The 24,312-nt window shown below is 40.1% G+C and overlaps 1 protein-coding gene across 1 annotated transcript in view; it reads right to left on the bottom strand.

Moving 5' to 3' along the window:
- Positions 1-2,012: 2,012 nt before the first annotated feature.
- man1a2 (mannosidase, alpha, class 1A, member 2) overlaps positions 2,013-24,312 on the bottom strand; it is a 139,158-nt gene continuing 116,858 nt past the window's right edge. Inside the window, exons 12-14 of the mRNA XM_034198005.1 lie at positions 23,415-23,587; positions 10,289-10,404; positions 2,013-6,713 (exon numbers count right to left, since the gene is read on the bottom strand). Coding sequence (XP_034053896.1) covers positions 6,578-6,713; positions 10,289-10,404; positions 23,415-23,587 — 425 coding nt within the window. The 3' untranslated portion in view covers positions 2,013-6,577. The remainder of the gene's footprint in view (positions 6,714-10,288; positions 10,405-23,414; positions 23,588-24,312) is intronic.

Below are 24,312 nucleotides of genomic sequence, written 5' to 3'. Positions count from 1 at the left end.
TTTGTTATCCATCAATATATTATAAGTCTCAGATATATACAAAACATGTCTCTGAAGTGTTTGGCTCCAAACACCAAACAGATCATGGCAGCATTACCCACAATCCCCTCTGTTTCAGCCCTGTTTCAAAAGTGCTGATTCTCTGTCTGTTACTTTAGATGAAAATATGGAGCCCCTCCCCACGCCCCTCTGAGAGATAACAAGAACACAATGGTGCTCTAGGAGGAGATTCAGGTGATAAGGGGGGGGGGGCGGGGTTACCTTGGTTGCCGATTGGCTAATGGTTACACAAGCCAACAAATCGTTATGACATCATAAAGTGGCCAAAATCTGATCAGCTCATTTTCAGACAGGTTTTTATAGAAATGGATCAGGACAAAAAGAGAGAGAATCTTTGTTCCTGAAACTTTCAGAATCTCTTTCCACAGAGGGGACACATGTTGATGTAGAAGAGACATGAAGAAGAGGGGACACATGTTGATGTAGAAGAGACATGGAGAAGAGGGGACACATGTTGATGTAGAAGAGACGTGAAGAAGAGGGGACACATGTTGATGTAGAAGAGACATGAAGAAGAGGGGACACATGTTGATGTAGAAGAGACATGAAGAAGAGGGGACACATGTTGATGTAGAAGAGACATGAAGAAGAGGGGACACATGTTGATGTAGAAGAGACATGAAGAAGAGGGGACACATGTTGATGTAGAAGAGACATGAAGAAGAGGGGACACGGGTTGATGTAGAAGAGACATGAAGAAGAGGGGACACGTGTTGATGTAGAAGAGACATGAAGAAGAGGGGACACATGTTGATGTAGAAGAGACGTGAAGAAGAGGGGACACATGTTGATGTAGAAGAGACATGAAGAAGAGGGGACACATGTTGATGTAGAAGAGACATGAAGAAGAGGGGACACATGTTGATGTAGAAGAGACATGAAGAAGAGGGGGACACATGTTGATGTAGAAGAGACATGGAGAAGTGGATTTTGCATAATAGGTGACCTTTAAAGCATGTAAACACGTCACAGTAGACACTAAATACAAATATGAACCTGAAAAGGAGAATAGCAGGGCCCCTTTAAATGAAGAGGCTCTAATTGTCAAATATATTTAATTTGATCGAGATGAGCTGCTGCTGTCAGCCGATCACACAACTTATGATTTAAAATAAAAGAGACAAGTTCATACAGAAATACACACAGTGATGAAGCAGCTGTGAGGGTTTTCTCTGAGCTAAATGTTAGCATAGCAACACACTGATGATGAGCAGATGTTTAACGTGTTCACTCTTTATTCTGTCCATCCACCATCATCTTCATCATACAGCTGAGGGCTGAGGCTGATGGGAAACTCATTAGTTCTGGGTTTATGATGAACCGGAGGAAGGGGAAGTATTTTACTGATATTTTGAGAACATGCTGTACTGAAAACCCCTTTGTGTCATACGGTCTCGCAGACAGCTTTAATGTACATTTCATAGTATTTTCTATATTCCTTTAACATGATTATTATTCACATGAACTGTAATCTATCTTCTACATAATTTCACTTGGTGTGAAATGCTGTTTTAATGCATTTTAGCATGTAAAGTGTCTTTGAGTACCATCTATGAATTGAATGTATTGTTCATAGTATAAGTATTATTTTGTCTCTGTTTTTTACCTGCTTTTTTCCTCACTTACAAAAGAAAGGTCATTTGGTTTAAAGTCATAAGCTAAGTCTCATTTTGTACTCTATATAAAAAACGTTTTGGTGTTTTGAACAAAGTACAAAATGAATCAATAGATAAAAGCAAAAACTGAATAAAAAGAAAAGTCATCAGATTATTACACGTGAGTTTTTACACAATATTTCATAGAAACTCTTCAATATTTGTTGAAATATTTCAGACTGGAACAAAGTGTTGGACCAATACTCCGGGAACCTCATGGCTGGAACTTAAAGAATAGAATAGTAAAGAGAAAATATGAGGAAATAAGAGTTTGTTTCACAGTAAAAACACAGAATGTACTCTTTGTGTCTGATCACTTTTCATAACATCTTTATTGAATTTGTGTCTCAGTTTTAAACATATGTACAGATACTTTAATAGTTTTTTTTTTAGTTCAGTAAAAATACAAATACAGAACACAACATTTTTCAAAATCATCGTTTCACTCCCAGCGAGTGCCCAGGTTTCTGCCCGGGCTTTACCCCCCACCCCGTCAGATGAAGGTGATGAAGATGAGGATACTGAGAGCCATGACTGTACTGCATTAATGGACCCCCACCGGAGAGAGAGGAGGGAGCAGGGGGGAGGAACATGTTGAATGTGCAGAGAAATATCCTGTATGTACACTGATCGATGAAGTTCCATAAAACGTTAAATAAAATAACAAGGGTGACTGCTGTTGTTGTGGAAGTGGATTAATTACATATAAACTAACGGCCCGTCCAGACTACAGCTTCAAAAGTGGTTTCCAACGCTTCTGCCCATTCACTTTGAATGGGGTGACGTCACTTTTTGCCGAACTGCATTGTGGGAAGCAGAGCGCAGCTTTCCTGACGTTGCAGGCTGCAAAAGTTGAGCAATGTTCAACTTTTGAAGCTTCTGAAGCTTTCGGCGGAAGCGTCAGCCAATCAAATCATATGCCAGTACAAGCTCTAGCCAATCAAACCGCTGCTTGTGTGTCAGGGGCGGGAGATTCATGTGATTGGTTGTTGGTCGAGCTTCAGACACGCCCAGCTCCAAGCTTTTTTTGAAGCTGTAGTGTGGACGGGCCGTAAGTGTAACATTGTCTTGAACGTTGGCAAGAAGTTTGGTTAAAGTTGCTTGGCCTTAAATCCTAAAAGCATTTTAATATTGAGACATTCTCCTAAAATATCTGTAACGTCTTCCTCGACCTGCCTGTCAAATCAGGACAGAGATGGTTGATGATTATGTTACTTGTTGATATTTTGTATTATATTTGCTGTTTTAAATCTATATCATCCAAACACATGAAAAGACTAAAACCAACCGCTTTGTTAATCTTCTTGAAGCATTTAGAGGCAAAGGGAAATAGGAAAATGCTGGCTATTAATCAATCACTCAAATTAAACCTTTCCATCTTTGTTGTAACCATATTGTTTTCATTCACACAATTATACTTTATTGACAGCTACCTTTGTCAGGAGGGGAGTTTAGAAAGCTGAAAGTAAATCAGCAGTTTGAGAACCTTTAGTCATGTGACTCTGCGGTAAACAACATTTAAAATCGTTTTCTTTTTTTCTTTGATGCGTCAACTTCGTTTTTACTCCATCACAGTTCTGCATCTATCTACACTACATCATGTATTAAAAAAAACTCAAAGCAAAGGAAAAGAAAGAGCACCGTATTGGCCAAGGCGACACACATTTGAAAATAAGGCTTGAAAAGAATCAGACGCACAATAACACACACACAAAATCATCCTGGTTTAGTGCAATTCCTACTCTTCGGATCAAACTTCCCAAAACTCTTCTTTAGTAGTCGTATTCCCATTACTTTCTTTCTCTGTTTCTAAACCAGTCAGTTGATACGTAGAGTTTGGACACATTGCAGATTCACGTCACACAACCGTATTAATGAGCTCACACACACACACACACACACACACACACACACACACACACACACACACACACACACACACACACACACACACACACACACACACACACACACACACACACACACACACACACACACACACACACACACACACACACACACACACACACACACACACACACACTCTTTGTAAAAACAAACATGGCAAGTGGATCAGAAAAAAAAAACGTTAATTCGAAAAACAAAATTTGAGCATTTTGTAGATGGAGGATGAAGATTTGGGAGGTTTGACTGAAATGTTGACCTTCAAAATGAACATGTTTCAACATTGGATGATTTAAGCTGAATACTGAGTCACTCAACATCTCCATCTCCTCCTCTCTGCTGCCATTTCTCTTCCTCCTGGTAGCATTTCTTGTGGTTCAGATATAATTGTTGCCATGGTTATAGCAGCTGCTGCTGTCACATTGTAAGAAATATAGCCTTCATTAAAACATCATATTTCTTATCTTGAAAAATAAGTCTTGTGCAAAATATTTCCACTTGAGTCGCAGATTATAGAGGTTGAAATGGTCTTTCTTTAATTTTGAAATTGCAACATTTTCCATATATATTATATGAACAGTTATACGATTGTTTGGTTTTCTGCAGCAGCACTTTAGGTTTTCAGTCAGTGTTGTTTCTAGGGCTGTCCCGAATACCATTTTTCGGGCTCCGGATATGCGGTAGTAATCAGCAGCGAATATTCGGTCCCTGCGCTTCAACACATGTATTTCGGTGTATTCACGGCATTCATTTTGTTATTCTACAGTATTGTTGTGTTATAGTTATTTGTTAATGTAACCCAATTTGTGTTCTTTGAAATTGAAAAGGATATCGCATTGTGTTTGTTACTTTCGTTGCAGTTGTATATGTCTTAAGTGTAATTTGGCTTGGATTCCTATTTTGTATGGACATGCTTTTATTTTGAAGGAGAGTTAGCGCTGTTGACAGGAAATTATTGTTGCTATGGAAACAACGTGACGGAAATTAACGGAGAAAAGTCATATCTACATATAAAGACGGAGAAAGTAAACTATAAAGTTTATGGTTAAGTGTTAGCACCCCCCGAAGAGCTCTTACGTTGATATTGGAGTTTTCAATAAATAAAAAAAACAAAAACGAATATCCGAATAACGAAATTGAAACCCGAATAGTACTCCAACGAACGAATAATCAGATATTCGGGTACAGCCCTAGTTGTTTCTTAGCATGAAATTCACCTGTGTGTTTTTAAAGAGGCGTATAACTGCTTTATGCACACATTGAAAATCAGCATTCAACAGATCTGTCACTCTCTTCCAGAGTTGTTTTGGTTGTTCTCGAATGTAATATTTAGTAACAGACTGTATTATCTATTATCTGAGCAAAGCAGTAAATCCCTCGCACAGTTTCAGACGAAACAGAGAGAGTTATGTGTCGGGAGAGATAAGCGAGCCAGATGTGAAGATTTTAACTTTTTTTTGAAGATATGATAATGGGGACGAAAAAAGGTGACTTGAATCTGTACAGTAGTTATTCGTCATGATTGTTTACTGAACATTAAACCCAAAGGGGACATGCTTGCAGCTTTATAATGTACATTTAACAGGTGATATATATTTCTCAAAAGCTCAAACTGTGATTTAGAGATTATCCAAAAACTTGGACATTGTTAAATGAATGTTTTAAAATGAGCCTTACCTCTTTTCTGGAAAACGTCAGAAACAAATCTTCAAGAGTTTATATGTTTTGTTTTAGTTAAGGAGAATGAAGGTTACAATGGACAAGAGAAGAGAAGGATTGAGAAACGAAGAGACAATTAAAGCAGGAATGTAAAAAATAAGTGGTTGAGAACGGTATAGTTCATACAATTTACGTGATATACGGAGCGACTGTTGCATGCTGGGAGATCAGCAGGGAGCCTATATTCAGCTCTTTCAGTGCTACACTTCTATTTCCCCTCTTCTTCATAGTCTTCCCATACAAAGTGCACGAATCAATGATTTACAGCAGAGGTTATCTTACCCACACACACACACAGACACTCAAAAATGTGTTATGAGAAGGCGAGAAACAAGAGAACAAATTGAGGCGATAAATGGACAGGAACTATGAATCAGATGATCAGAGAAAGGTGGCGGAAAATGAAGAAATGTAGCAGCACTCGGTGACGTTTATATCTGGGAGAGGAACTGGAAAGATGTCGAGGTGTGTAGAGAGAAGATGGAGAAGCTGCTGCTGTCCAGGTGGAGTTACTGTTCATGTACAATGGTCCACTGTTCTGAAAAAAGGAGGGTTAGAGGAGTAAAAGGAGGAAGAGGAGGAGGAGGAGGAGGAGACACAACCCGCCCTCGCACTGATGATGTGACGAGCTGCGAATAGTTCCATGTCAAAGTCCATCAGATTAAGTTTAAACAGGAAGTGGAGTAAGAGGAGGGTTCAGGGAGAAGCGAAGGGCTTTCATTCAACCCTGTGTCCCCATGAGTCCAAACTAAAAAACACATCAACAGACCCTGTAAAGTCCTCAAGTCAGTCAGTCTGGAAGAAAAACAAACACCCACTTCCATCAGTACAGTGTCAAACTGACTGTAATCCTTCACAGAAAACCCATAATGCCTCAGCTTGAGTCTGTATGGGAGTAGAGTTTGTTCACTACAAATAATAACAAAAAAACAAACAAATCGAGCCTTAATTATAGCTCGGTCGTTCAGAGTCAGTTCAAGCCAGTCGCGAGGCTGAGCAGCAAAAAACGCCGTCTTTCAGAGAAGACAGAGAGAGTCAAAGAGTAAAACATAGAAGAAGAGAGAGGGTCTCTACGTCCCCTCGGGAGGCTCTCCATCATTCCTCTGGTTGATGTCTGCAGTCCAGAAGCAGTAGAGAGTCTGTGGAGCCGAATGTAACTTTGTCCAGTGTTGGTGGGTTGTTTGTCGTTCAGACAGGTGGCGCCCCCTGCTGCTGTGGAGGAGAACAGCACTTCCTGTTTACTGCTGAGACGGCTCGCTGCCAGGCAGGGTGATGTTCCCCAGGTGGAGCACAGGCAGCGGGTGAGCCTCCGTGTTGAAAACCCAACTGTCAAAGGGCATCAGGTCGTCGCTGGAGAACAGCAGGTACAGATACCTGAGGGGGGGGGGGGGGGGGGTTAGGAAGGGGAGGAAGTAGAAGAAAAAGGAAATTAAATCACTGCAGATTTGTTAAAGGTCCCCTATTATACTGTTTCTCATCAATATATAACAGGTCTCAGATATATACAAAACATGTCTCTGAAGTGTTTGGCTCCAAACACCAAACAGATCATTGCAGCATTACCCATAACCCCCTCTGTTTCAGCCCTGTTTCAAAAGTGCTGATTCTCTGTCTGTTACTTTAGATGAAAATAAGGAGCCCCTCCCCACGCCCCTCTGAGAGATATCTGGTTAGAAAGAACACAATGGTGCTCTAGGAGGAGATTCAGGTGATAAGGTGGGGGGGGGTCTACCTTGGTTGCTGATTGGCTAATGGTTACACAAGCCAAAACATCGTTATGACATCATAAAGTGGCCAGAATCTGATCAGCTCATTTTCAGACAGGTTTTATAGAAATGGATCAGGACAAAAAGAGAGAATCTTTGTTCCTGAAACTTTCAGAGTCTCTTTCCACAGAGGGGACACATGGATTTTGCATAATATGTGACCTTTAAAGTAGAGCAAACAATGTTGGTTTAAGTACAAGCAGCACATAATCCTGACTTTGTAGCTAAATATGTATTAATATGAATGGTGTATTTAGTTATTGCTGTTAAAGCTCGGGTAGTTTTAATCTGAAATTGCTTCTATATTCTACTTCTATTGGTTTACTTTATTTCTTTAATATTTATTTCCTTTTTCAGACATGTGGTTTGAAAGCAGTTTGTGTCCGATTGGTCACACTGCTCTATCTGGGTATTTCCCTTTAAAAATGTTTTTTTAATTAAAGCTGAAGGGACTTTTAGAAGGTGTTGGACGGTACACAACTTTAACTGAGGGAATATGTACATTTGATGGGGTATTTTCACTCAAAACAAAACTTTTTACCAAGTAGATTTGTGTGCGACAAGAATTTCAGCTACAGATTTATAGTGTTACAATTTAGTGTAAAAGGTTGGGTGGTGGCTCTTGATCTCATTAAGATCGCAGTTGTAGTCCATGGATCCTCTTTTACACTGTGTGACATGTTGTTCGTCGCCATATGGACCTAGAAGCTACACAAAACGTTAATATATCCGCATCATAATCTTTACATTTGCATCTAATTTGAATGCCCATACAGTACCATTCTTATGTCTGGACTATTGTGACAAAAGGCGGGATTTGATGTTTCTGCAAATTGAAATATTTCGCAGTTATATTCATATACTGTAGATATGAGGTTTCTTATCCTTAATTTGAATTATTTAGGAAACCTGATTAACATTCAAAGTCATCTGACAAACACACACAGTGCTGAAGTAATTAAGTTTCACTCGACAGGTGTCTGGATGCTACATCTTTGTGCAGATCAGTGTGGCTGGCAGCCAATCAGGAGGAGCCTGCTGCTGTAGAGCTTTGATGTGATTGGCCGGCAGCCAGTGGACAAAGACTGAGAGCAGAAAGACTCCAAAGGCTGCAGAACATCGAAGCATCCAAATGTCATCATCTCAGGGAGTTAGCAGCCAGTGTGGCGGGCGACCTTTAACGACTTATACACAGAAGACATATTCTCCTGGTGTTTGGTGATTTTTGTTTCAGAGTTTAGGTTTAAAGGGCTGATTAGTAGCAAACGGAGACTTACGGAGCAGCCCAGTTTGCTCTGTTTTATGATCATCTTTGCCACACAAATTGATTGACAGTAACAACCAGTGGTGGAAGAAGTACTCATGGTAGCAATACCAAAGTGAACAAATACTCTGTGACAAGTACAAGTCTTGCATTCAAAATCGTTTTAAGTAAAAGTTCAAAAGTATTGGCATCAAAATATACTTATAGTAACAAAAGTAAAAGTATGCTTTATGGCCCATTTCAGAATAACATATATGCAACTACAGGATTATAATCAATGATGCATTATTGTGTTCATCTCAGCTGGAAAGATGGAGGTAATTACAATGAGCTATCCTGCTGCTGGCTTTCTTTACCAATTATTAGATGTTTATTTATTAGTTGATTATATTTAGTTTTAGCTAATACTCCTAATCTGTAAAGTAACTAGTAACAGCTGATGTCTGTCCTGAATGAACCAACACTCAAAGATCCACCAGTAGGGGGAGGCAGAGCCACATTGAAGGGTCTGCTTTTAGAGCTCCTCTCCATCAGGGATGCTGATAATGATGCATCAGAGTAGCCATTCGTCAGCACTTAAAACAACAAAGCAATACATGGAATAGAAATAACAGCAGATACCAGTGGGTTAACTCCTGTTCGAGTAATGCTGATATGCAACAATTGTATTGACCATAACATAATGCTTTTACTAGCCCTGTGGTAAGCACATATTCAGCCTTTTTTAAATATATTGTAGGAACAGCAGTAATGGAATAAGAAGGAGCAGCCACATTGAGATTAGACAAAACTAAAACCTCTAACTTTGAGGTAAACACAAATTCTTAACTGATATCGGTTTTAAGAGTGCGGATGTCAACAAGACACTTCACCCTAAAGTGCTCCTGTGGCTGTTGTCCACAGTATTCAGTCTATTACATGTCTAATATATGTAATATGTAATGTACAGGGTTCATACACTTTTTCACCACCTTTACCTAATTTTCCATGACCAAAGAAATAACTCTTTCTCAGCGTACCACTGAAAATGGTTTATTTTAACATGGAACAGGTCTGCATATGAAACATGTTGTGCCTATCTAAAACAAATCAAATAGTAGGCTTACTAGCTCCGACAGGCTGAAGCCACTCAAATCTCTCACCAGCAAAACACCTCGTCAGTTAAACGCCATTTTACGTTCCATTACGATACAGTATTGATTATCATTATAGTATTACTATTTTGGCAATTAGATAAAATATAAATTATATTTGATGCAACTTTAGTTACATTTCCATGACTTTTCCAAACATTTGGGAAAAATATTGTTTTCCAGAACTTTTCCAGGACCTGGAATTGGCATTTTGAATTTCCATGACTTTTCCAGGTTTTTAATGACCGTAAGAACCCTGCATGTAAAGCACTTTGAGCACTAGGAAAAGCGCAAACATAAATACTATGGATTATTATTATATCTTTGCTAAAACATCTTAAATATATTTGGCTGTGCTGTAAAGAGATGCATCGACTGCTCTTCTGTTGAGTTTCTGATAAAGCAGCTGCTAAACGAGTGGTGGGTTAGTTTTAAAACGCACTCTGGTATCATCAGTTATCATTATCACTTTAAAACCTTTCAAATAAACCGGGGTTTTGGGTCTGTCTTTAAGTAAAACATATTTTTTGTTGAACATCTATGAGTGACATGCTGCTGCTTTTATCTTTGCAAAACAATTCAGCCTATTAGATTTTTTATTTAAATAAAGAAAATTAGCAAGTAATGAAGCAATCACTTATTTAGCTGACAGGCCCTTTCAGTCAGCACTAAATCATTGCATTCTCCACCAAACAAAAGTGATTAATTAATTATAACAAGTACAGATGATTCATAGATCAGGTTAATGAATCATTAAGTGTTATTAAGAGTTTGCTTTACTCTTACTTTAGCGTCTCGGCCAGGAAGAAGCTCTGCTGCACGTCGTCGTAGGTCGGGTTGGAGGAGTAGACGTCCTTCACCCCGGAGAAACCTCCACTCACCCTGCAGTACTTATCAATGGCCTGGAGGAGACAAGGAGGGAGGGAAGGAGGGAAGAGGAGATGAAGAAGGAAAGGGGAGGAAGAAGGAAGATAGGAATAAAGGCAACACATATGGAGAGAAAGGGAATGAAGAAAGAGGAAGAAGAAGAATAGTGATGTAGAAATAAACAGAAATACATAAAAGGAGAGAAATGAAGGTAAAACAAATGATTACATGGATAAAGACAAATAAGGAGAAGTGAAAGGAAAGGGGGAGAGACGGTGTGGAAGGGAGGGGGTAAAGAGAGAATGTTTAATAAGCTTACTAATGCATGCTTTAATCAATTTCTTTGCTTGTGACAGATTAGAGCGAGTCCTGGGGAGCCATACAGGAAACAGCTGGAGGAAAAGAAGATTATCACAACCCTGCATTTACATGTGAAATGTTGAGAATTGCTTCTCAACTTATTCTTCCGATTATGGACTATTGTGATGTTGTCTACCAAAATGCACATACATCAGATCTTGCTCCACTCAACATAGCCTACAACAGACTATGCAGATTTGTTCTTGGTTGTCCTTTTCGTACACATCACTGCACAATGTATAACCAACTTAAATGGCCTTCTTTAAATGTAAGAAGACACACGCATTGGCTTCAGCTGATATCTAAATGCATGTATCTTAACTATCCCCCTTATTTAAAGCAGTATTTTGTACCCTACTCACCAATTCATCAAGTTAGACATTCTGTTCAGATTTATTTCTCTGTCCCCTCTGCAAAGAAATGTATTGGCAGAAGAGCGTTCATGTTCAAAGCCCCAACTGACTGGAATACTTTACCTGCTGCTATTAGATCTCTTGCATCATTGGGTTTATTTAAACATGCGTTATCATCTCACCTTCAACTGGTCTGTACTGGTTATAACTGATATTGATGAAACTGATTTGATCGACTGTCTCAAATTGTAATGATTGTATGCATTGCTTGAATTTCACTTCACAGACTATGTGGTTTGTCTTGTGTGTCATGTTTTGCATTTTGTCTTTTTGTTTATGTATGTCTGTAAGTTGTTGCTGTTGTCGGGACCCCCTTGAAAACGAGATGGTGCATCTCAAGGGGTTTATCCCAATCAATAACAATGTCTATATACATGTTACTCTATAAAAGGTCATTTTTTCAATCTTCAACACGAATCATGAAGTAATGCTGCATCTGAGTGAGTAGAAGTTTAATTTGGGGTCATTTCACAATCTCCTTTTATTACGGTCCATACTGTATTTACCCGAGCTATGTTTATATTTGTACCTTCTTATGTTAAAAGGAATATTTATCCTATTTAATTTAATGCTTGTTTATTGGACATTTTTGCTTTAACTTATTAAAGATTATTTAATATTTGTATACATTTATTTTATTAAATTGTTCTCCAATTTATGTTAATATTTGTTAATATTTTTCATTTGATCTTTTATTGGACATTTATTACTTGAACTTGTTAAAATATATTTTGTATCCTATTCTATTTAACTTTTTATTTTTTAGACATTTAACTTTTTATTTTCTTGTTTCTTAAAGGTCACCTATTATGCAAAATCCTCTTCTTCATGTCTCTTCCACATCAACATGTGTCCCCTCTTCTTCATGTCTCTTCTACATCAACATGTGTCCCCTCTTCTTCATGTCTCTTCTACATCAACATGTGTCCCCTCTTCTTCATGTCTCTTCCACATCAACATGTTCCCCTCTTCTTCATGTCTCTTCCACATCAAACATGTGTCCCCTCTTCTTCATGTCCTCTTCTACATCAACATGTGTCCCCTCTTCTTCATGTCTCTTCTACATCAACATGTGTCCCCTCTTCTTCATGTCTCTTCCACATCAACATGTGTCCCCTCTTCTTCATGTCTCTTCCACATCAACATGTGTCCCCTCTTCTTCATGTCTCTTCCACATCAACATGTGTCCCCTCTTCTTCATGTCTCTTCTACATCAACATGTGTCCCCATCTTGCTTCATGTCTCTTCCACATCAACATGTGGTCCCCACTTCTTCATGTCTCTTCACATCAAACATGTGTCCCTCTTCTTCATGTCTCTTCTACATCAACATGTGGTCCCCTCTTCTTCATGTCTCTTCTACATCAACATGTGTCCCCTCTTCCTTCAATGTCTCTTCTAATCAACATGTGTCCCCTCTTTCTTATGTCTCTTCTACATCAACATGTGTCCCCCTCTTCTTTCATGTCTCTTCCACATCAACATGTGTCCCCTCTCTTCATGTCTCCTTCTACATCAACATGTGTCCCCTCTCTTCATGTCTCTTCTACATCGCCTCTTCATGTCTCTTCTACATCAACATGTGTCCCCTCTTCTTCATGTCTCTTCTACATCAACATGTGTCCCCTCTTCTTTCATGTCTCTTCTTACATCAACATGTTGTCCCCTCTTCTTCATGTCTCTTCTACATCAACATGTGTCCCCTCTTCTTCATGTCTCTTCTACATCAACAGTGTCCCCTCTTCCTCTTCTTCATGTCTCTTCTACTATCATACATGGTGTCCCTCCTTCTCATGTCTCTTTCCACATCAAACATGTGTCCCCTCCTTCTTCATGTCTCTTCTACATCAACATGTGTCCCTCTCTTCATGTCTCTTCTACATCAACATGTGTCCCCTCTTCTTCATGTCTCTTCTACATCAACATGTGTCCCCTCTTCTTCATGTCTCTTCTACATCAACATGTGTCCCCTCTTCTTCATGTCTCTTCTACATCAACATGTGTCCCCTCTTTCTTCATGGCTCTTCGTCCTTCTACATCAACATGTGTCCCCTCTTCTTCATGTCTCTTCCTACATCAACATGTGTCCCCCTCTTCTTCATGTCTCTTCTACATCAACATGTGTCCCCCTCTTCTTCAGGTCTCTTCTACATCAACATGTGTCCCCTCTTCTTCATGTCTCTTCTACATCAACATGTGTCCCCCTCTTCTTCATGTCTCTTCTACATCAACATGTGTCCCCTCTTCTTCATGTCTCTTCTACATCAACATGTGTCCCCTCTTCTTCATGTCTCTTCTACATCAACATGTGGTCCCCTCTTCTTCATGTCTCTTCTACATCAACATGTGTCCCCTCTTCTTCATGTCTCTTCTACATCAACATGTGTCCCCTCTTCTTCGTCTCTTCTAATAACATGTGTCCCCTCTTCTACATCAACATGTGTCCCCTCTTCTTCATGTCTCTTCTACATCAACATGTGTCCCCTCTTCTTGCATGTCTCTTCTACATCAACCATGTGTCCCCTCTTCTTCATGTCTCTTCTACATCAACATGTGTCCCCTCTTTTCATGTCTCTTCTACATCAACATGGTGTCCCCTCTCTCATGTCTCTTCACATCAAATTTGTCCCCTCTTCTTCATGTCTATTCTACATCAACATGTGTCCCCTCTTCTTCATGTCTCTTCTACATCAACATGTGTCCCCTCTTCTTCATGTCTCTTCTACATCAACATGTGTCCCCTCTTCTTCATGTCTCTTCTACATCAACATGTGTCCCCTCTTCTTCATGTCTCTTCTACATCAACATGTGTCCCCTCTTCTTCATGTCTCTTCTACATCAACATGTGTCCCCTCTTCTTCATGTCTCTTCTACATCAACATGTGTCCCCTCTTCTTCATGTCTCTTCTACATCAACATGTGTCCCCTCTTCTTCATGTCTCTTCTACATCAACATGTGTCCCCTCTTCTTCATGTCTCTTCTACATCAACACGTGTCCCCTCTTCTTCATGTCTCTTCTACATCAACATGTGTCTCCTCTTCTTCATGTCTCTTCTACATCAACATGTGTCCCCTCTTCTTCATGTCTCTTCTACATCAACATGTGTCCCCTCTTCTTCATGTCTCTTCTATATCAACATGTGTCCCCTCTTCTTCATGTCTCTTCTACATCAACATGTGTCCCCTCTGTGGAAAGAGACTCTGAAAGTTTCAGGAACAAATATTCTCTCTCTTTTTGATCCATTTCTATAAAAACCTGTCTGAAAATGAGCTGATCAGATTTTGGCCACTTTATGATGTCATTACGATGTTTTGTCTTGTGTAACCATTAGCCAATCAGGAACCAAGGTAACCCCCCCCCCCCCCCCTTATCACCTGAATCTCCTCCTAGAGCACCATTGAGTTCTTTGTAACCAAATGTCTCTCAGAGGGGCGTGGGGAGGGGCTCCTTATTTTCATCTAAAGTAACAGACAGAGAATCAGCACTTTGGAAACAGGGCTGAAACAGAGGGGATTATGGGTAATGCTGCAATGATCTGTTTGGTGTTTCATCCAATCAGAGACAGGTTCTGTATATATCTGAGACCTGTAATATATTGATGTATAATAGGGGACCTTTAAGTTTTTAATAAATACTTTTTCCCTATTTTACTTTACCTGTAAATGGACATTTTCCTTGAATCTCTTTTGTCTACATAAATATCTTAATTTCTTTTAATTGTATTTTTTATTATTGCACAATTTTATATTAAATTCTTAGGTTTATACACATATATTATTTATTTAGGATCTGTCATGAAACTCAATTTAAACCAGGGTAAACTAACAAATATTTTGATTCTGAAAGAGTTACACCATATTCATATCTACCCTATTATATACATATACACTTACTCCATAATGTCATATTTACGTTTCTGCATATCACGTTCATATCTCACTATTTATTCTTTTACAAATGTCAATATACATTTTACCGCTGCTCAGGTTAGATCAGGTGAGTCAAACTCAAGGACCGGGGGCCAAATCCGGCCCGCCACTTCATTTGATGTGGCCCACAAGAGCTTGCAAATAATATAATACGTTTATTGTAAGGTCACATGCCGCTTTACAGGAGCACGTTGCCCATAAACTACATGTCCCACAATGCATCTCATTTTGTGAGATGCGCACTGAAGAGACTTGCAATTACTTACTAGACTTATGCTTTCAGGCGTAATTATGAAGTTATTACCCTATCCGATAATAATCCAATGCAGAAGAAATATTGTTAAATAATACATTATTTTATATATATTATGTATATTTATCTATGTATATTTATATAGTCTTAAAGTTACCACCGGCCCTTTGAGTGCAACCATAATTCTAATGTGGCCCGCGATGACATTGAGTTTGACACCCCTGGGTTAGATGCTAAACTGCATGTCATTGTCTCAGTACTTGCACTCAGAGATTTGATTTCTAAACATGTCTTTAGTTTTTACTAGCTGAGAAAACAACATGTAATCTGTGTATTAGTGGACTTTAAGCCACAGTCAGATTGAATCAGATTTATTTAGATGTCAGATGTTGTTTTGGATTGTCTTTAAATCCCAACAAAAAGACACATGGTGACCGGTCTCTCCGGGACACATGTAAGCCACTTTAGGTGCTTTGAATTGGGCTCTAAATCCCCTCTCTGCTTTATTCACTGTGGCTTTCCAGGCTTTATCTCCGATCCTCCATGCGACAGATGTAACAGATGTTTTGACGACAACAAAAACAGCAAACATGGAGGAAAGCCAGCCAGTCAGATAACAGCAGAGCCTCGTTCATTTCAACGGTTTAATGCTCGCTGTTTCTTCACTGCAACTCATAAAAACATTAAGAATAACCAACAGGATGATAGCAAGTCTTCTGCATGTTGTAGAAATTGTAATATAGATGAACTAGAGCAATATTTAAATTGCAGCGAGCACAATATTGGCAAAAGGCAAACAAATGTAATCATCCATTGTAATCACTCGAGATATTGATTCCTAAAATATATTACATATTCAAAAAATATCTATATTTCCTTATTTATTTCTGTTGATTTTTCATTCTAATATCCGCACTTCAAATACAAGATTAATACATGTGATAACTGTGGTGCTGATGATTTGTATTTTTCAGGATTTAGCACCCACCTACTCATCGAAGCTGAGTGTGCTGATTTTCTGTCACTTCAGATAACCAAACCGTTTTTTCCAGGTTATAAATCAGATCACACTTCAGTAACTGTGCTGTTTATTTCCCCAAAAGTGTGACATATCAGTGGGCAAGAACATAAATGAGAAAATGTCCCCACATATAACAGCGCTGTGCACCACCGAGCTCCTGATGCCCTATCGACGACATGTTGAGCCCTATTTTGCCCTGAGTGGAGTAAAAGTGGTGAAAACAAGTCTAATCTGTGAGCAGGAGCTTCTCCCCTCCCCTCCTCTCTCCCCTCCCCTCCCCTCCACACACACACGATTCAGCTAAGGCTCATCGAAAAGGCAGCGATGTTCCAGCTGGTGAAACCGACTGTTCCCCATTACCTGTGTGCTCTATTGATTTGCAATGAGGACTTGTTACAGTGAAATTGGTGCCACCGTAACAATGTTGGCAGCATTACACTCCTGCTTATACCTTATTGACTTTCACTACTAACGTGTAATGAGATTGAAAGAATGATCTCTGTCCTTGTCTCTCAGTGTCACACACACACACACACACACACACACACACACACACACACACACACACACACACACACACACACACACACACACACACACACACACACACACACACACACACACACACACACACACACACACACACACACACACACACACACACACACACCACACACACACACACACACACACACACACACACACACACACACCCACACACACACACACACACACACACTAATTTAATTATCTGAATAAAAAAGGCTACTGCAGGAGGGGTGAGGGGCAGTGTGTCTGCAGCTTCTAGTTGAGGACTCCTCTCACATTACATCATAGCAGCTAGGTTTCACCTTCACACACTAACATGCATGCACCAACAATAAACACACACATGACATGTGCACAAACATACTGTACACAGGTAGAAAAGGCCAACCAGAGGTAATGGCTGCAGTGAAAAGAGGAAGCGTGACAAAACCAGGTTTAGTGTAGCAGATGGATGCAGCTGGAGTACAGAGAGTGTGTGAGAGTGTGTGTAGGCGTTGGGGGGAAGGGTGAGCTTTGGGGCATCGCAGGTGTTTGTGAGGAGAGTGTGTGTGTGTTGCGGATATAGAGACCAATGGAAGAGGAGGATGCTGAGCCTCGTGTGAGCATGTAGAGCCTCAGATTGTGTGTGAGAAAGATACAGAGTGCGTATGTGTGTGTGAAAGAAACATGAAGAGACATACAGAACAGAAAAGGAAAACATTTTTTATAGATGGATGGAGAAAAAGAGAGAGGGAAACAAAACAGAAAGCATAGGTATGAAAGGAGTGTCTAAGATGGCCCAAATCCGAAGGTAATACTCAGACTAGGCAGGCTTTCAGGGTGTAGTGTGCGCAAACTGGTATCTTTCTATTATGAAATGGTTAAACATGTGGTTTTCTATCAGTAACTGTACAACAGTCATATTTGTATGTTCAATATGCTTGACACTTTATCTTCCCAGTGCACATCCTGTTTTTGTTTTGTCATTTTCTCTCTGGATTTAGCTAGAAACGGTTTGGTTGTGCAACCCTGTGTTGTTTAATGACAAGTAACGACCCTTTAATGCTGAAAGTCCTGAAAACACAAAATGGTGGATTACCAAAACAATAACGGCACATAGGGGTGTAACGGTTCACAGAAGTCACGGTTCGGTTCAGACCTCGGTTTGGGGGTCACGGTTCGGTACAACAAGGAAAAGCAAAAAAAAGTCGGGACGAATACGGATACCGTTACACCCCTACGGCACAGGATTTTTAAATTACAGCAAGAAGTGACCTTCATGCTGGGAAGAAAATCAGTGCCAGTGTGAGCTAATGCTAGCACATCTATGCATTTGTCACGTCCCGCATCGACTACTGTAACGCCATCCTCTCAGGCATTCCCACCAAGCTCATCAATAAACTACAAATCATACAGAACTCCGCAGCCCGGATCATCACCGGCACCAAGGCCTCCGAACACATCTCCCCCATCCTCATCCAACTCCACTGGCTCCCTGTTCAATCCCGTATCAAAAACCTACTGCTCACTTACAAAGCCCTACATAACCTGGCCCCCCCCTATCTGGCTGACCTTCTTCAGGAGTACACCCCCTCTCGCTCACTCCGCTCCTCCTCTGCTGGTCTGCTGACCGTCCCCACCCCACGCCTCGTCACCATGGGTGCTCGGGCTTTTAGCTGCACTGCTCCCAGACTCTGGAACTCCCTCCCCCCGCACATCCGACAGTCACACAGAATCACCATATTCAAATCCCAATTAAAAACCCACCTGTTCAAATCTGCTTACTCACTGTAGTGCTCCCCATTATATGTTTCTTTTGTGTCCACTTGACTGTCTCCTCCATGATTTCCTGTTTGTGTTTTTATCATGTTCTGTTGCCTATTAGCGTTTTTTTTTTTAACAAATCGTACGGTGTCCTTGGGTGTCATGAAAGGCGCCTAAAAATAAAATGTATTATTATTATTATCTATATTCAGCAAAAAGCAAGCTGTAAAGCAGGTCAATCTGAAATGATGCATAGCAACATTTAGTAAAAGTATTATTTGTTCTGTATTTTACTTATTTAACAACAATTAAATTACAACTGGCAGCATCTCATATCTGCAGCAAACTAAAGGGGTTGATTTTTCTTTGACTTTTCACCTACAATTGATGAAAAACCACTTTGTCAATCATTTTCTCTACGTTAGCAGCACAACTTTTCTTAAACTTTGACACTTCTGAATGTTAAATATGCTAAACCGATCAAAACAACATATAGGGTCTTTCATCCATATTACTATGCATGTATAGAAGCGATATTAAATAATGCAAGAGAGGCAAAGACGAGCCCTTCAGCAGCAGCTCTCCTTAGTGTCACTCACGCTCAGTGCAAACACACGTCATGAACACACTTTGGAAATGTGTGAGCGCACTTACTCCCACTCAGGAAAACAAAGGGAGATGGTTTCACGCTTCAACATGGAAGAAAATAGGTGACAAGAAGATTGGCAGGAGAAAAATAAGAGTAGAGTGGGTGAGAAGAATAAAATATAATATCTGAAGAGCAGGCCGGTGGAGACACGTCGATGCTGTATGGAAGATGAGCTCTTTGATCCTCTGTCAGGAGGGAGAGGATAGAGAGGATCTCATTTCTGTTCTACTTTCACAGAGGTGTTCTTATTAATGCACAAAGGAGAAGAATACTTAACTAATAACACCTGCTCACTTTCACCTGTTTCCAACACGGACACAAGAAGAAGGTTTTTTACAACATGCTTTGCTGCAAGTTATAAATCTGGGTGTTCACTGAAGACACTGGGTGTTTCTCAATCGCGAGGATACTGGCTTGGTAGTAGCGTACTTCCAAGTCACTTCCTTCAGAAACGAAGCAAGTATGCTTCCAAGCCACGGCTTCGGAAAACGAAGAAGAATGGAACAGGCTAACAAGTGTGCCACGGTTTCAACATAAACTGTACCGAAAATAAATAGCTCACGATGTCTATCTAATTATGAACTTGCTTTACTTTCACGGAACACATTTTTGCTGATAACAAATGTAACATATTTACCAACACGTGTTCTACGCCACTACATACTTACATTTAAATGTGTGCTGCGTCGGTTCAGCCATTCTCCGCAAGGGTTTTTGGAATTGGTCCGTATGCAAAGCATTGTGGGGATTTTAAGGACGCGAAGTCTACCCATGTGCAGCCTTGAAATGTCCCCCAAACCAAGGACGCGGCCTTGGAATTCCAAGTATGCTGGAGATTGGAACAGTCCTTCGGTGGCACTCGATGACGTAGCATCCTTGAAATATTGGCTTGGAAGCCAGTATCCTCGAGATTGAGAAACGGCCACTGTTAGCTATCTGCCAAGCTAGAATTCACTTCTACATTTCAGCAGGGGCAGAATAAGTAATCATTCAGCCTTATTTTTCATTTAATAATTTGTTCATGGTGGAAAACCTTTGAACTAAGATGCTGGTTCAGAGACAAATGGAGCGAGCACTCATGCAAAGTCTGAAAAAACTGTGCATGAGTGTTTAAATACCTTCACTTTCCAGTGAACAAAAAACGGTTCCAAAAATACATATATTTAAGAGCTTGGAATTTTACCAATCTCAAGCCACAGGCATTACATAAAGAAAGGGTAACTATTTGACATCTACGAAGATATTAACCCTCCTATTGTCTTCGTTCCCCCCCCCCCCCCTTACTTTGGTGTTCACGGTCAAATTTGACCGGTCCTGTTTTAACTGCTATTACATTAACACAAAAACCATTAATCATCACCAAATTTCATTTAACACCCTTTCGAACTGTACATATTGTATCAGACTACTGGTATACATGAACATCTGCAGTAAATATACAAAGAATAGACACTGAACATGTATTGCGTGAGCCAGGTGTGATTCATGTGGGGGGAGGGGCACATAAGAGCGGGAAATGTGTCTAATGGCACATTTCCACTGCAGCGGGGTAGCCCCGTTTAAGCGTCCCTAAGCATCCTCGCTCAGGCCTCGGCTGCCTCGCTGGCCGTCCGAGGCCGTGGCGCATTTCCATTACAGTTTAGAAACTGGCGTAGCAACGCAGTGTAGGCCGGGCGATCGGCTTTTTGGGCGGAGTGACGCTAGGTAAAACTGCAGTGGCGTCATCTTCAATGCGACACAACTCACAAAACACACACAACGATGGAGGATGTGGAAGCGATGTGGAAGCGATTCATTTAAAAATGTTGTGTATAAAAATGCTGCAAGCTTGCTTCTAGATATATATGCGATGCTAGGGATGATCTCGCGCGCGATCTTGTGACGATTCTCTCTGACCAATCAGCAGTCGAGAGTGTTGACGTCACTAGTTCAGCCCTGGCCTGATAGAACCACGATTTTATGGGGCCGGAAAAAGAGGGAAAAAGTACCTGCTAGCCGGTGCTACGCTATATGGAAAGGCCACCAAAAACTGGCCTGGCCGCTTGAGGACGGTTAAGGACGCTTAAACGGGGCTACCCGCTGCAGTGGAAATGCGCCATAATTGTTCTGTGTGTGTGTGTGTGTGTGTGTGTGTGTGTTTTATCTGATCCGGATGGTTACTAATTCCTTTTCTTTATGGCAGTCATTTTTGACCGGGAACACCATGGGTGTTACAAAGTTGACTAAATCATCCAAAATTAATGAAAGTGGTGATCAGCAATTGTATATGTTCAAATGTCTACTGTGAAGCATATCATAAAGCCTGAATGCAATCAAATGTAAAACAAAAAAAGTTATGATTGATGAAAGTAGTACATCGGTCAGATTTGACCCGAAGACAACAGGAGGGTTAAAGTAAGGGTGTAATGTTTCTCACAGAAGTCTGAGAGCAGGGACCTGTGCTGCCTTCTGATAATATTTAATTTCATCTGTGACTTTGCTTTTAATACATTAGTTCATGCCACAAAGCAAAGTGGATGTTCTCATATGTCTAAGTGCCTCCAAGATCAGCCAAAGCTTTACTCATTACTTCATCTTCTGTTAGTCATCAGCACACACACACACTCTGCTTTCGGACCTCATGTTAAGAATGATATGTTTACTGAATGCAGGGCTTTGGCAGCCATACATACATTTCACAAGCGCTCACACCAAACACAGAGACTTTATAAGTTATAACATTACAGCGCATAATGAGGAAGTGCAGAGTTAAAGGACACAGAGAAGCAGAGAGTAATAAAAACACTGTCAAATACTGTTAAAGTGAGCAAGCCAATGCTTTGATCTGAGGCCCTTCTATTCATTCTGTTAAGGTACCGGTAGCTGGAGTGGCCAAAAAGAACGAAGAAAAAGAGAGGCCATCATTTATCAAATGTTATATACCAAATAAAACTTCAGCAGAGTCGTCCTGATTTGATAAAACCGTTTCCTTATTAGATTTACGAGGAGGCTGCTCTAAATGTTTCCTTGCCCTTTTGAAATATGTATAAATAAAGGAGTTAACTGCACGTTGCGGGGGAAAGTCAGTTGAAATGATGTTGTAACACATTAAAATGTCCTCGCTTTCAAACTCTCATATATCAAGTGAATACATGTCTTCCATTTTCTATGTAATCCTGCTCAGGATGATCCTGACCTTGTTGACTCTGAAGTAGTTTGACTATCTCACTCCAAACTGAATTGAAAAGTTGGCAGCCCTGTGGAAGCTGCTTTTGATAAGTAAGAACGTGCTGTTGATTAACTGGAGCTGGAGAAAGTGGATTTAGGAATCATCACATTTTATTTGACAACACGGTTCAATTAAAGCACTGGAAAAAAATGCTGCTCCAAAAACTATTTAAAAATAAGTTTTCACTTGAAATAAGTACAATAATCTGCCAAGTAAGATTTTCCAATAAGAAATGAAAAAAGAAATAAATGTAATCTGAGATACAGCTGAAAATCAGATTATTTGACTCACCAAGACGATGCATTGTCTAAAAACAAGACCTGATATCTCACTGCTTTGTTACTTCTGAAGTTATTATGTCTTATAGCAAGCAAGACATATTCTGACTAGATATAATACAGGGCAAGATTTCAGGTTTTTATAGTGAGATGTAAGACATTTAAACTGCCTTGATTTCTTTGTATTAAAGCTGCCATTTAGCAGGACTCATGCACCCTGCTGTGATTCATTGCTCACTTCAGGTTGATTTTGTACCATCATTAAGCACCTTCTCCCTGAACTAAATGTTGCTCTCTCTGTGATGCCGTGTTTTTGAGAGCAGTGCATTCGAGCAGAGCTTATGATTCGTGTTGTGAACGTCTCCATCAGACTTTCCCGTTTTCCTGGCTGTACTCCATTTAACAATACCAACGCCTCTGAGAGCTTAAGCTCCTTTTCTTCTGGGAGTCTTAAAACTATTCTTGTTTTGTTCTGCAAAGCAAATCCAACAGATGTCTCAGCAGATCCTTCCTGCTAAGTCACATTGTGCAAAGCCACACGAAACGCTTATGGAATTTAATATATACATTCAGATGTTAAAATGTCGAGCTAAATCACGACTTAGTAGCTCTAGATTTGAAACACTTGTTTGTTGTTTACCTGCGCTGCCTCCCAGCCCCACTGGCGATATTTGGGATCGTGGGTGAACCTCCACATGTACCAGTACGTCTCGATGACCTCCGGCCGCAGGATGTAGTATTTCTCATTCTGCCGCACGGCCACCGCCTCCAGGCCGCTGTCGAACTTAAAGGCCTCCGGGCCCAGCTTCAACACTAGAGGGGAGAAAAGGAAAAGAGTAAAGGGAATTGACGTTGATAAGGAGAGGCAAACAAGAATTGAAACAAGGAAAGAAGCAAAGAACAGAAGGAACAAAAATATAGGAGAAATTAAGAAGGAAATTGAGGGAGAGGAGATAAACATTATCTTTTTCTGATATGAATTAGTGCCTCTGTGTGTGTGTGTGTGTGTGTGTGTGTGTGTGTGTGTGTGTGTGTGTGTTTGTGTAATAAGGTAATTGCCTCCTCCCACCCATTGGGTTTACTGGATTTCCATATTTTTACAAGCAAAGACTTTTCTGGCAATGAAGTGTGATGGGCATTACGGCTGTGAACAATTACTGAGAAGAAGGTGATGACAGGAAGGTCTTTGAGAGGATTATCAGGAAAACATCCAATATCTTCTTAAAAAATCTTGACTAATCTACCTACACTGAAAAAATAACAGCAGTAGGGATGTATCGTGCTTTAGGTAGTTTCATTGTTTGTGATCCTAGATATCGCTGCAGCTGCTCTATTGATCACTTTTGTGTTGTTTTATTAGACTAAATAAATCAAGTGAAAAGGAAAGTCTTGTCTGGTAATAATAACGGCTTAAGCTGAAGAAAAAACACTGTCATTAATTCTCCTGGTTATTATTAAAGGTTATTTCTGACATCCTGTATAGAGTGAAGCAGGAATGAGTCTTAAACCCAGAAATGAGTAAGCATTTTACTACTTAA

Source organism: Gymnodraco acuticeps, unplaced genomic scaffold (assembly GCF_902827175.1).
Source record: "Gymnodraco acuticeps unplaced genomic scaffold, fGymAcu1.1, whole genome shotgun sequence".
Lineage (NCBI taxonomy): Eukaryota > Metazoa > Chordata > Actinopteri > Perciformes > Bathydraconidae > Gymnodraco > Gymnodraco acuticeps.
Note: the sequence above shows the minus strand (reverse complement) of the source record. Positions and strands in the feature narration are given on the sequence as shown.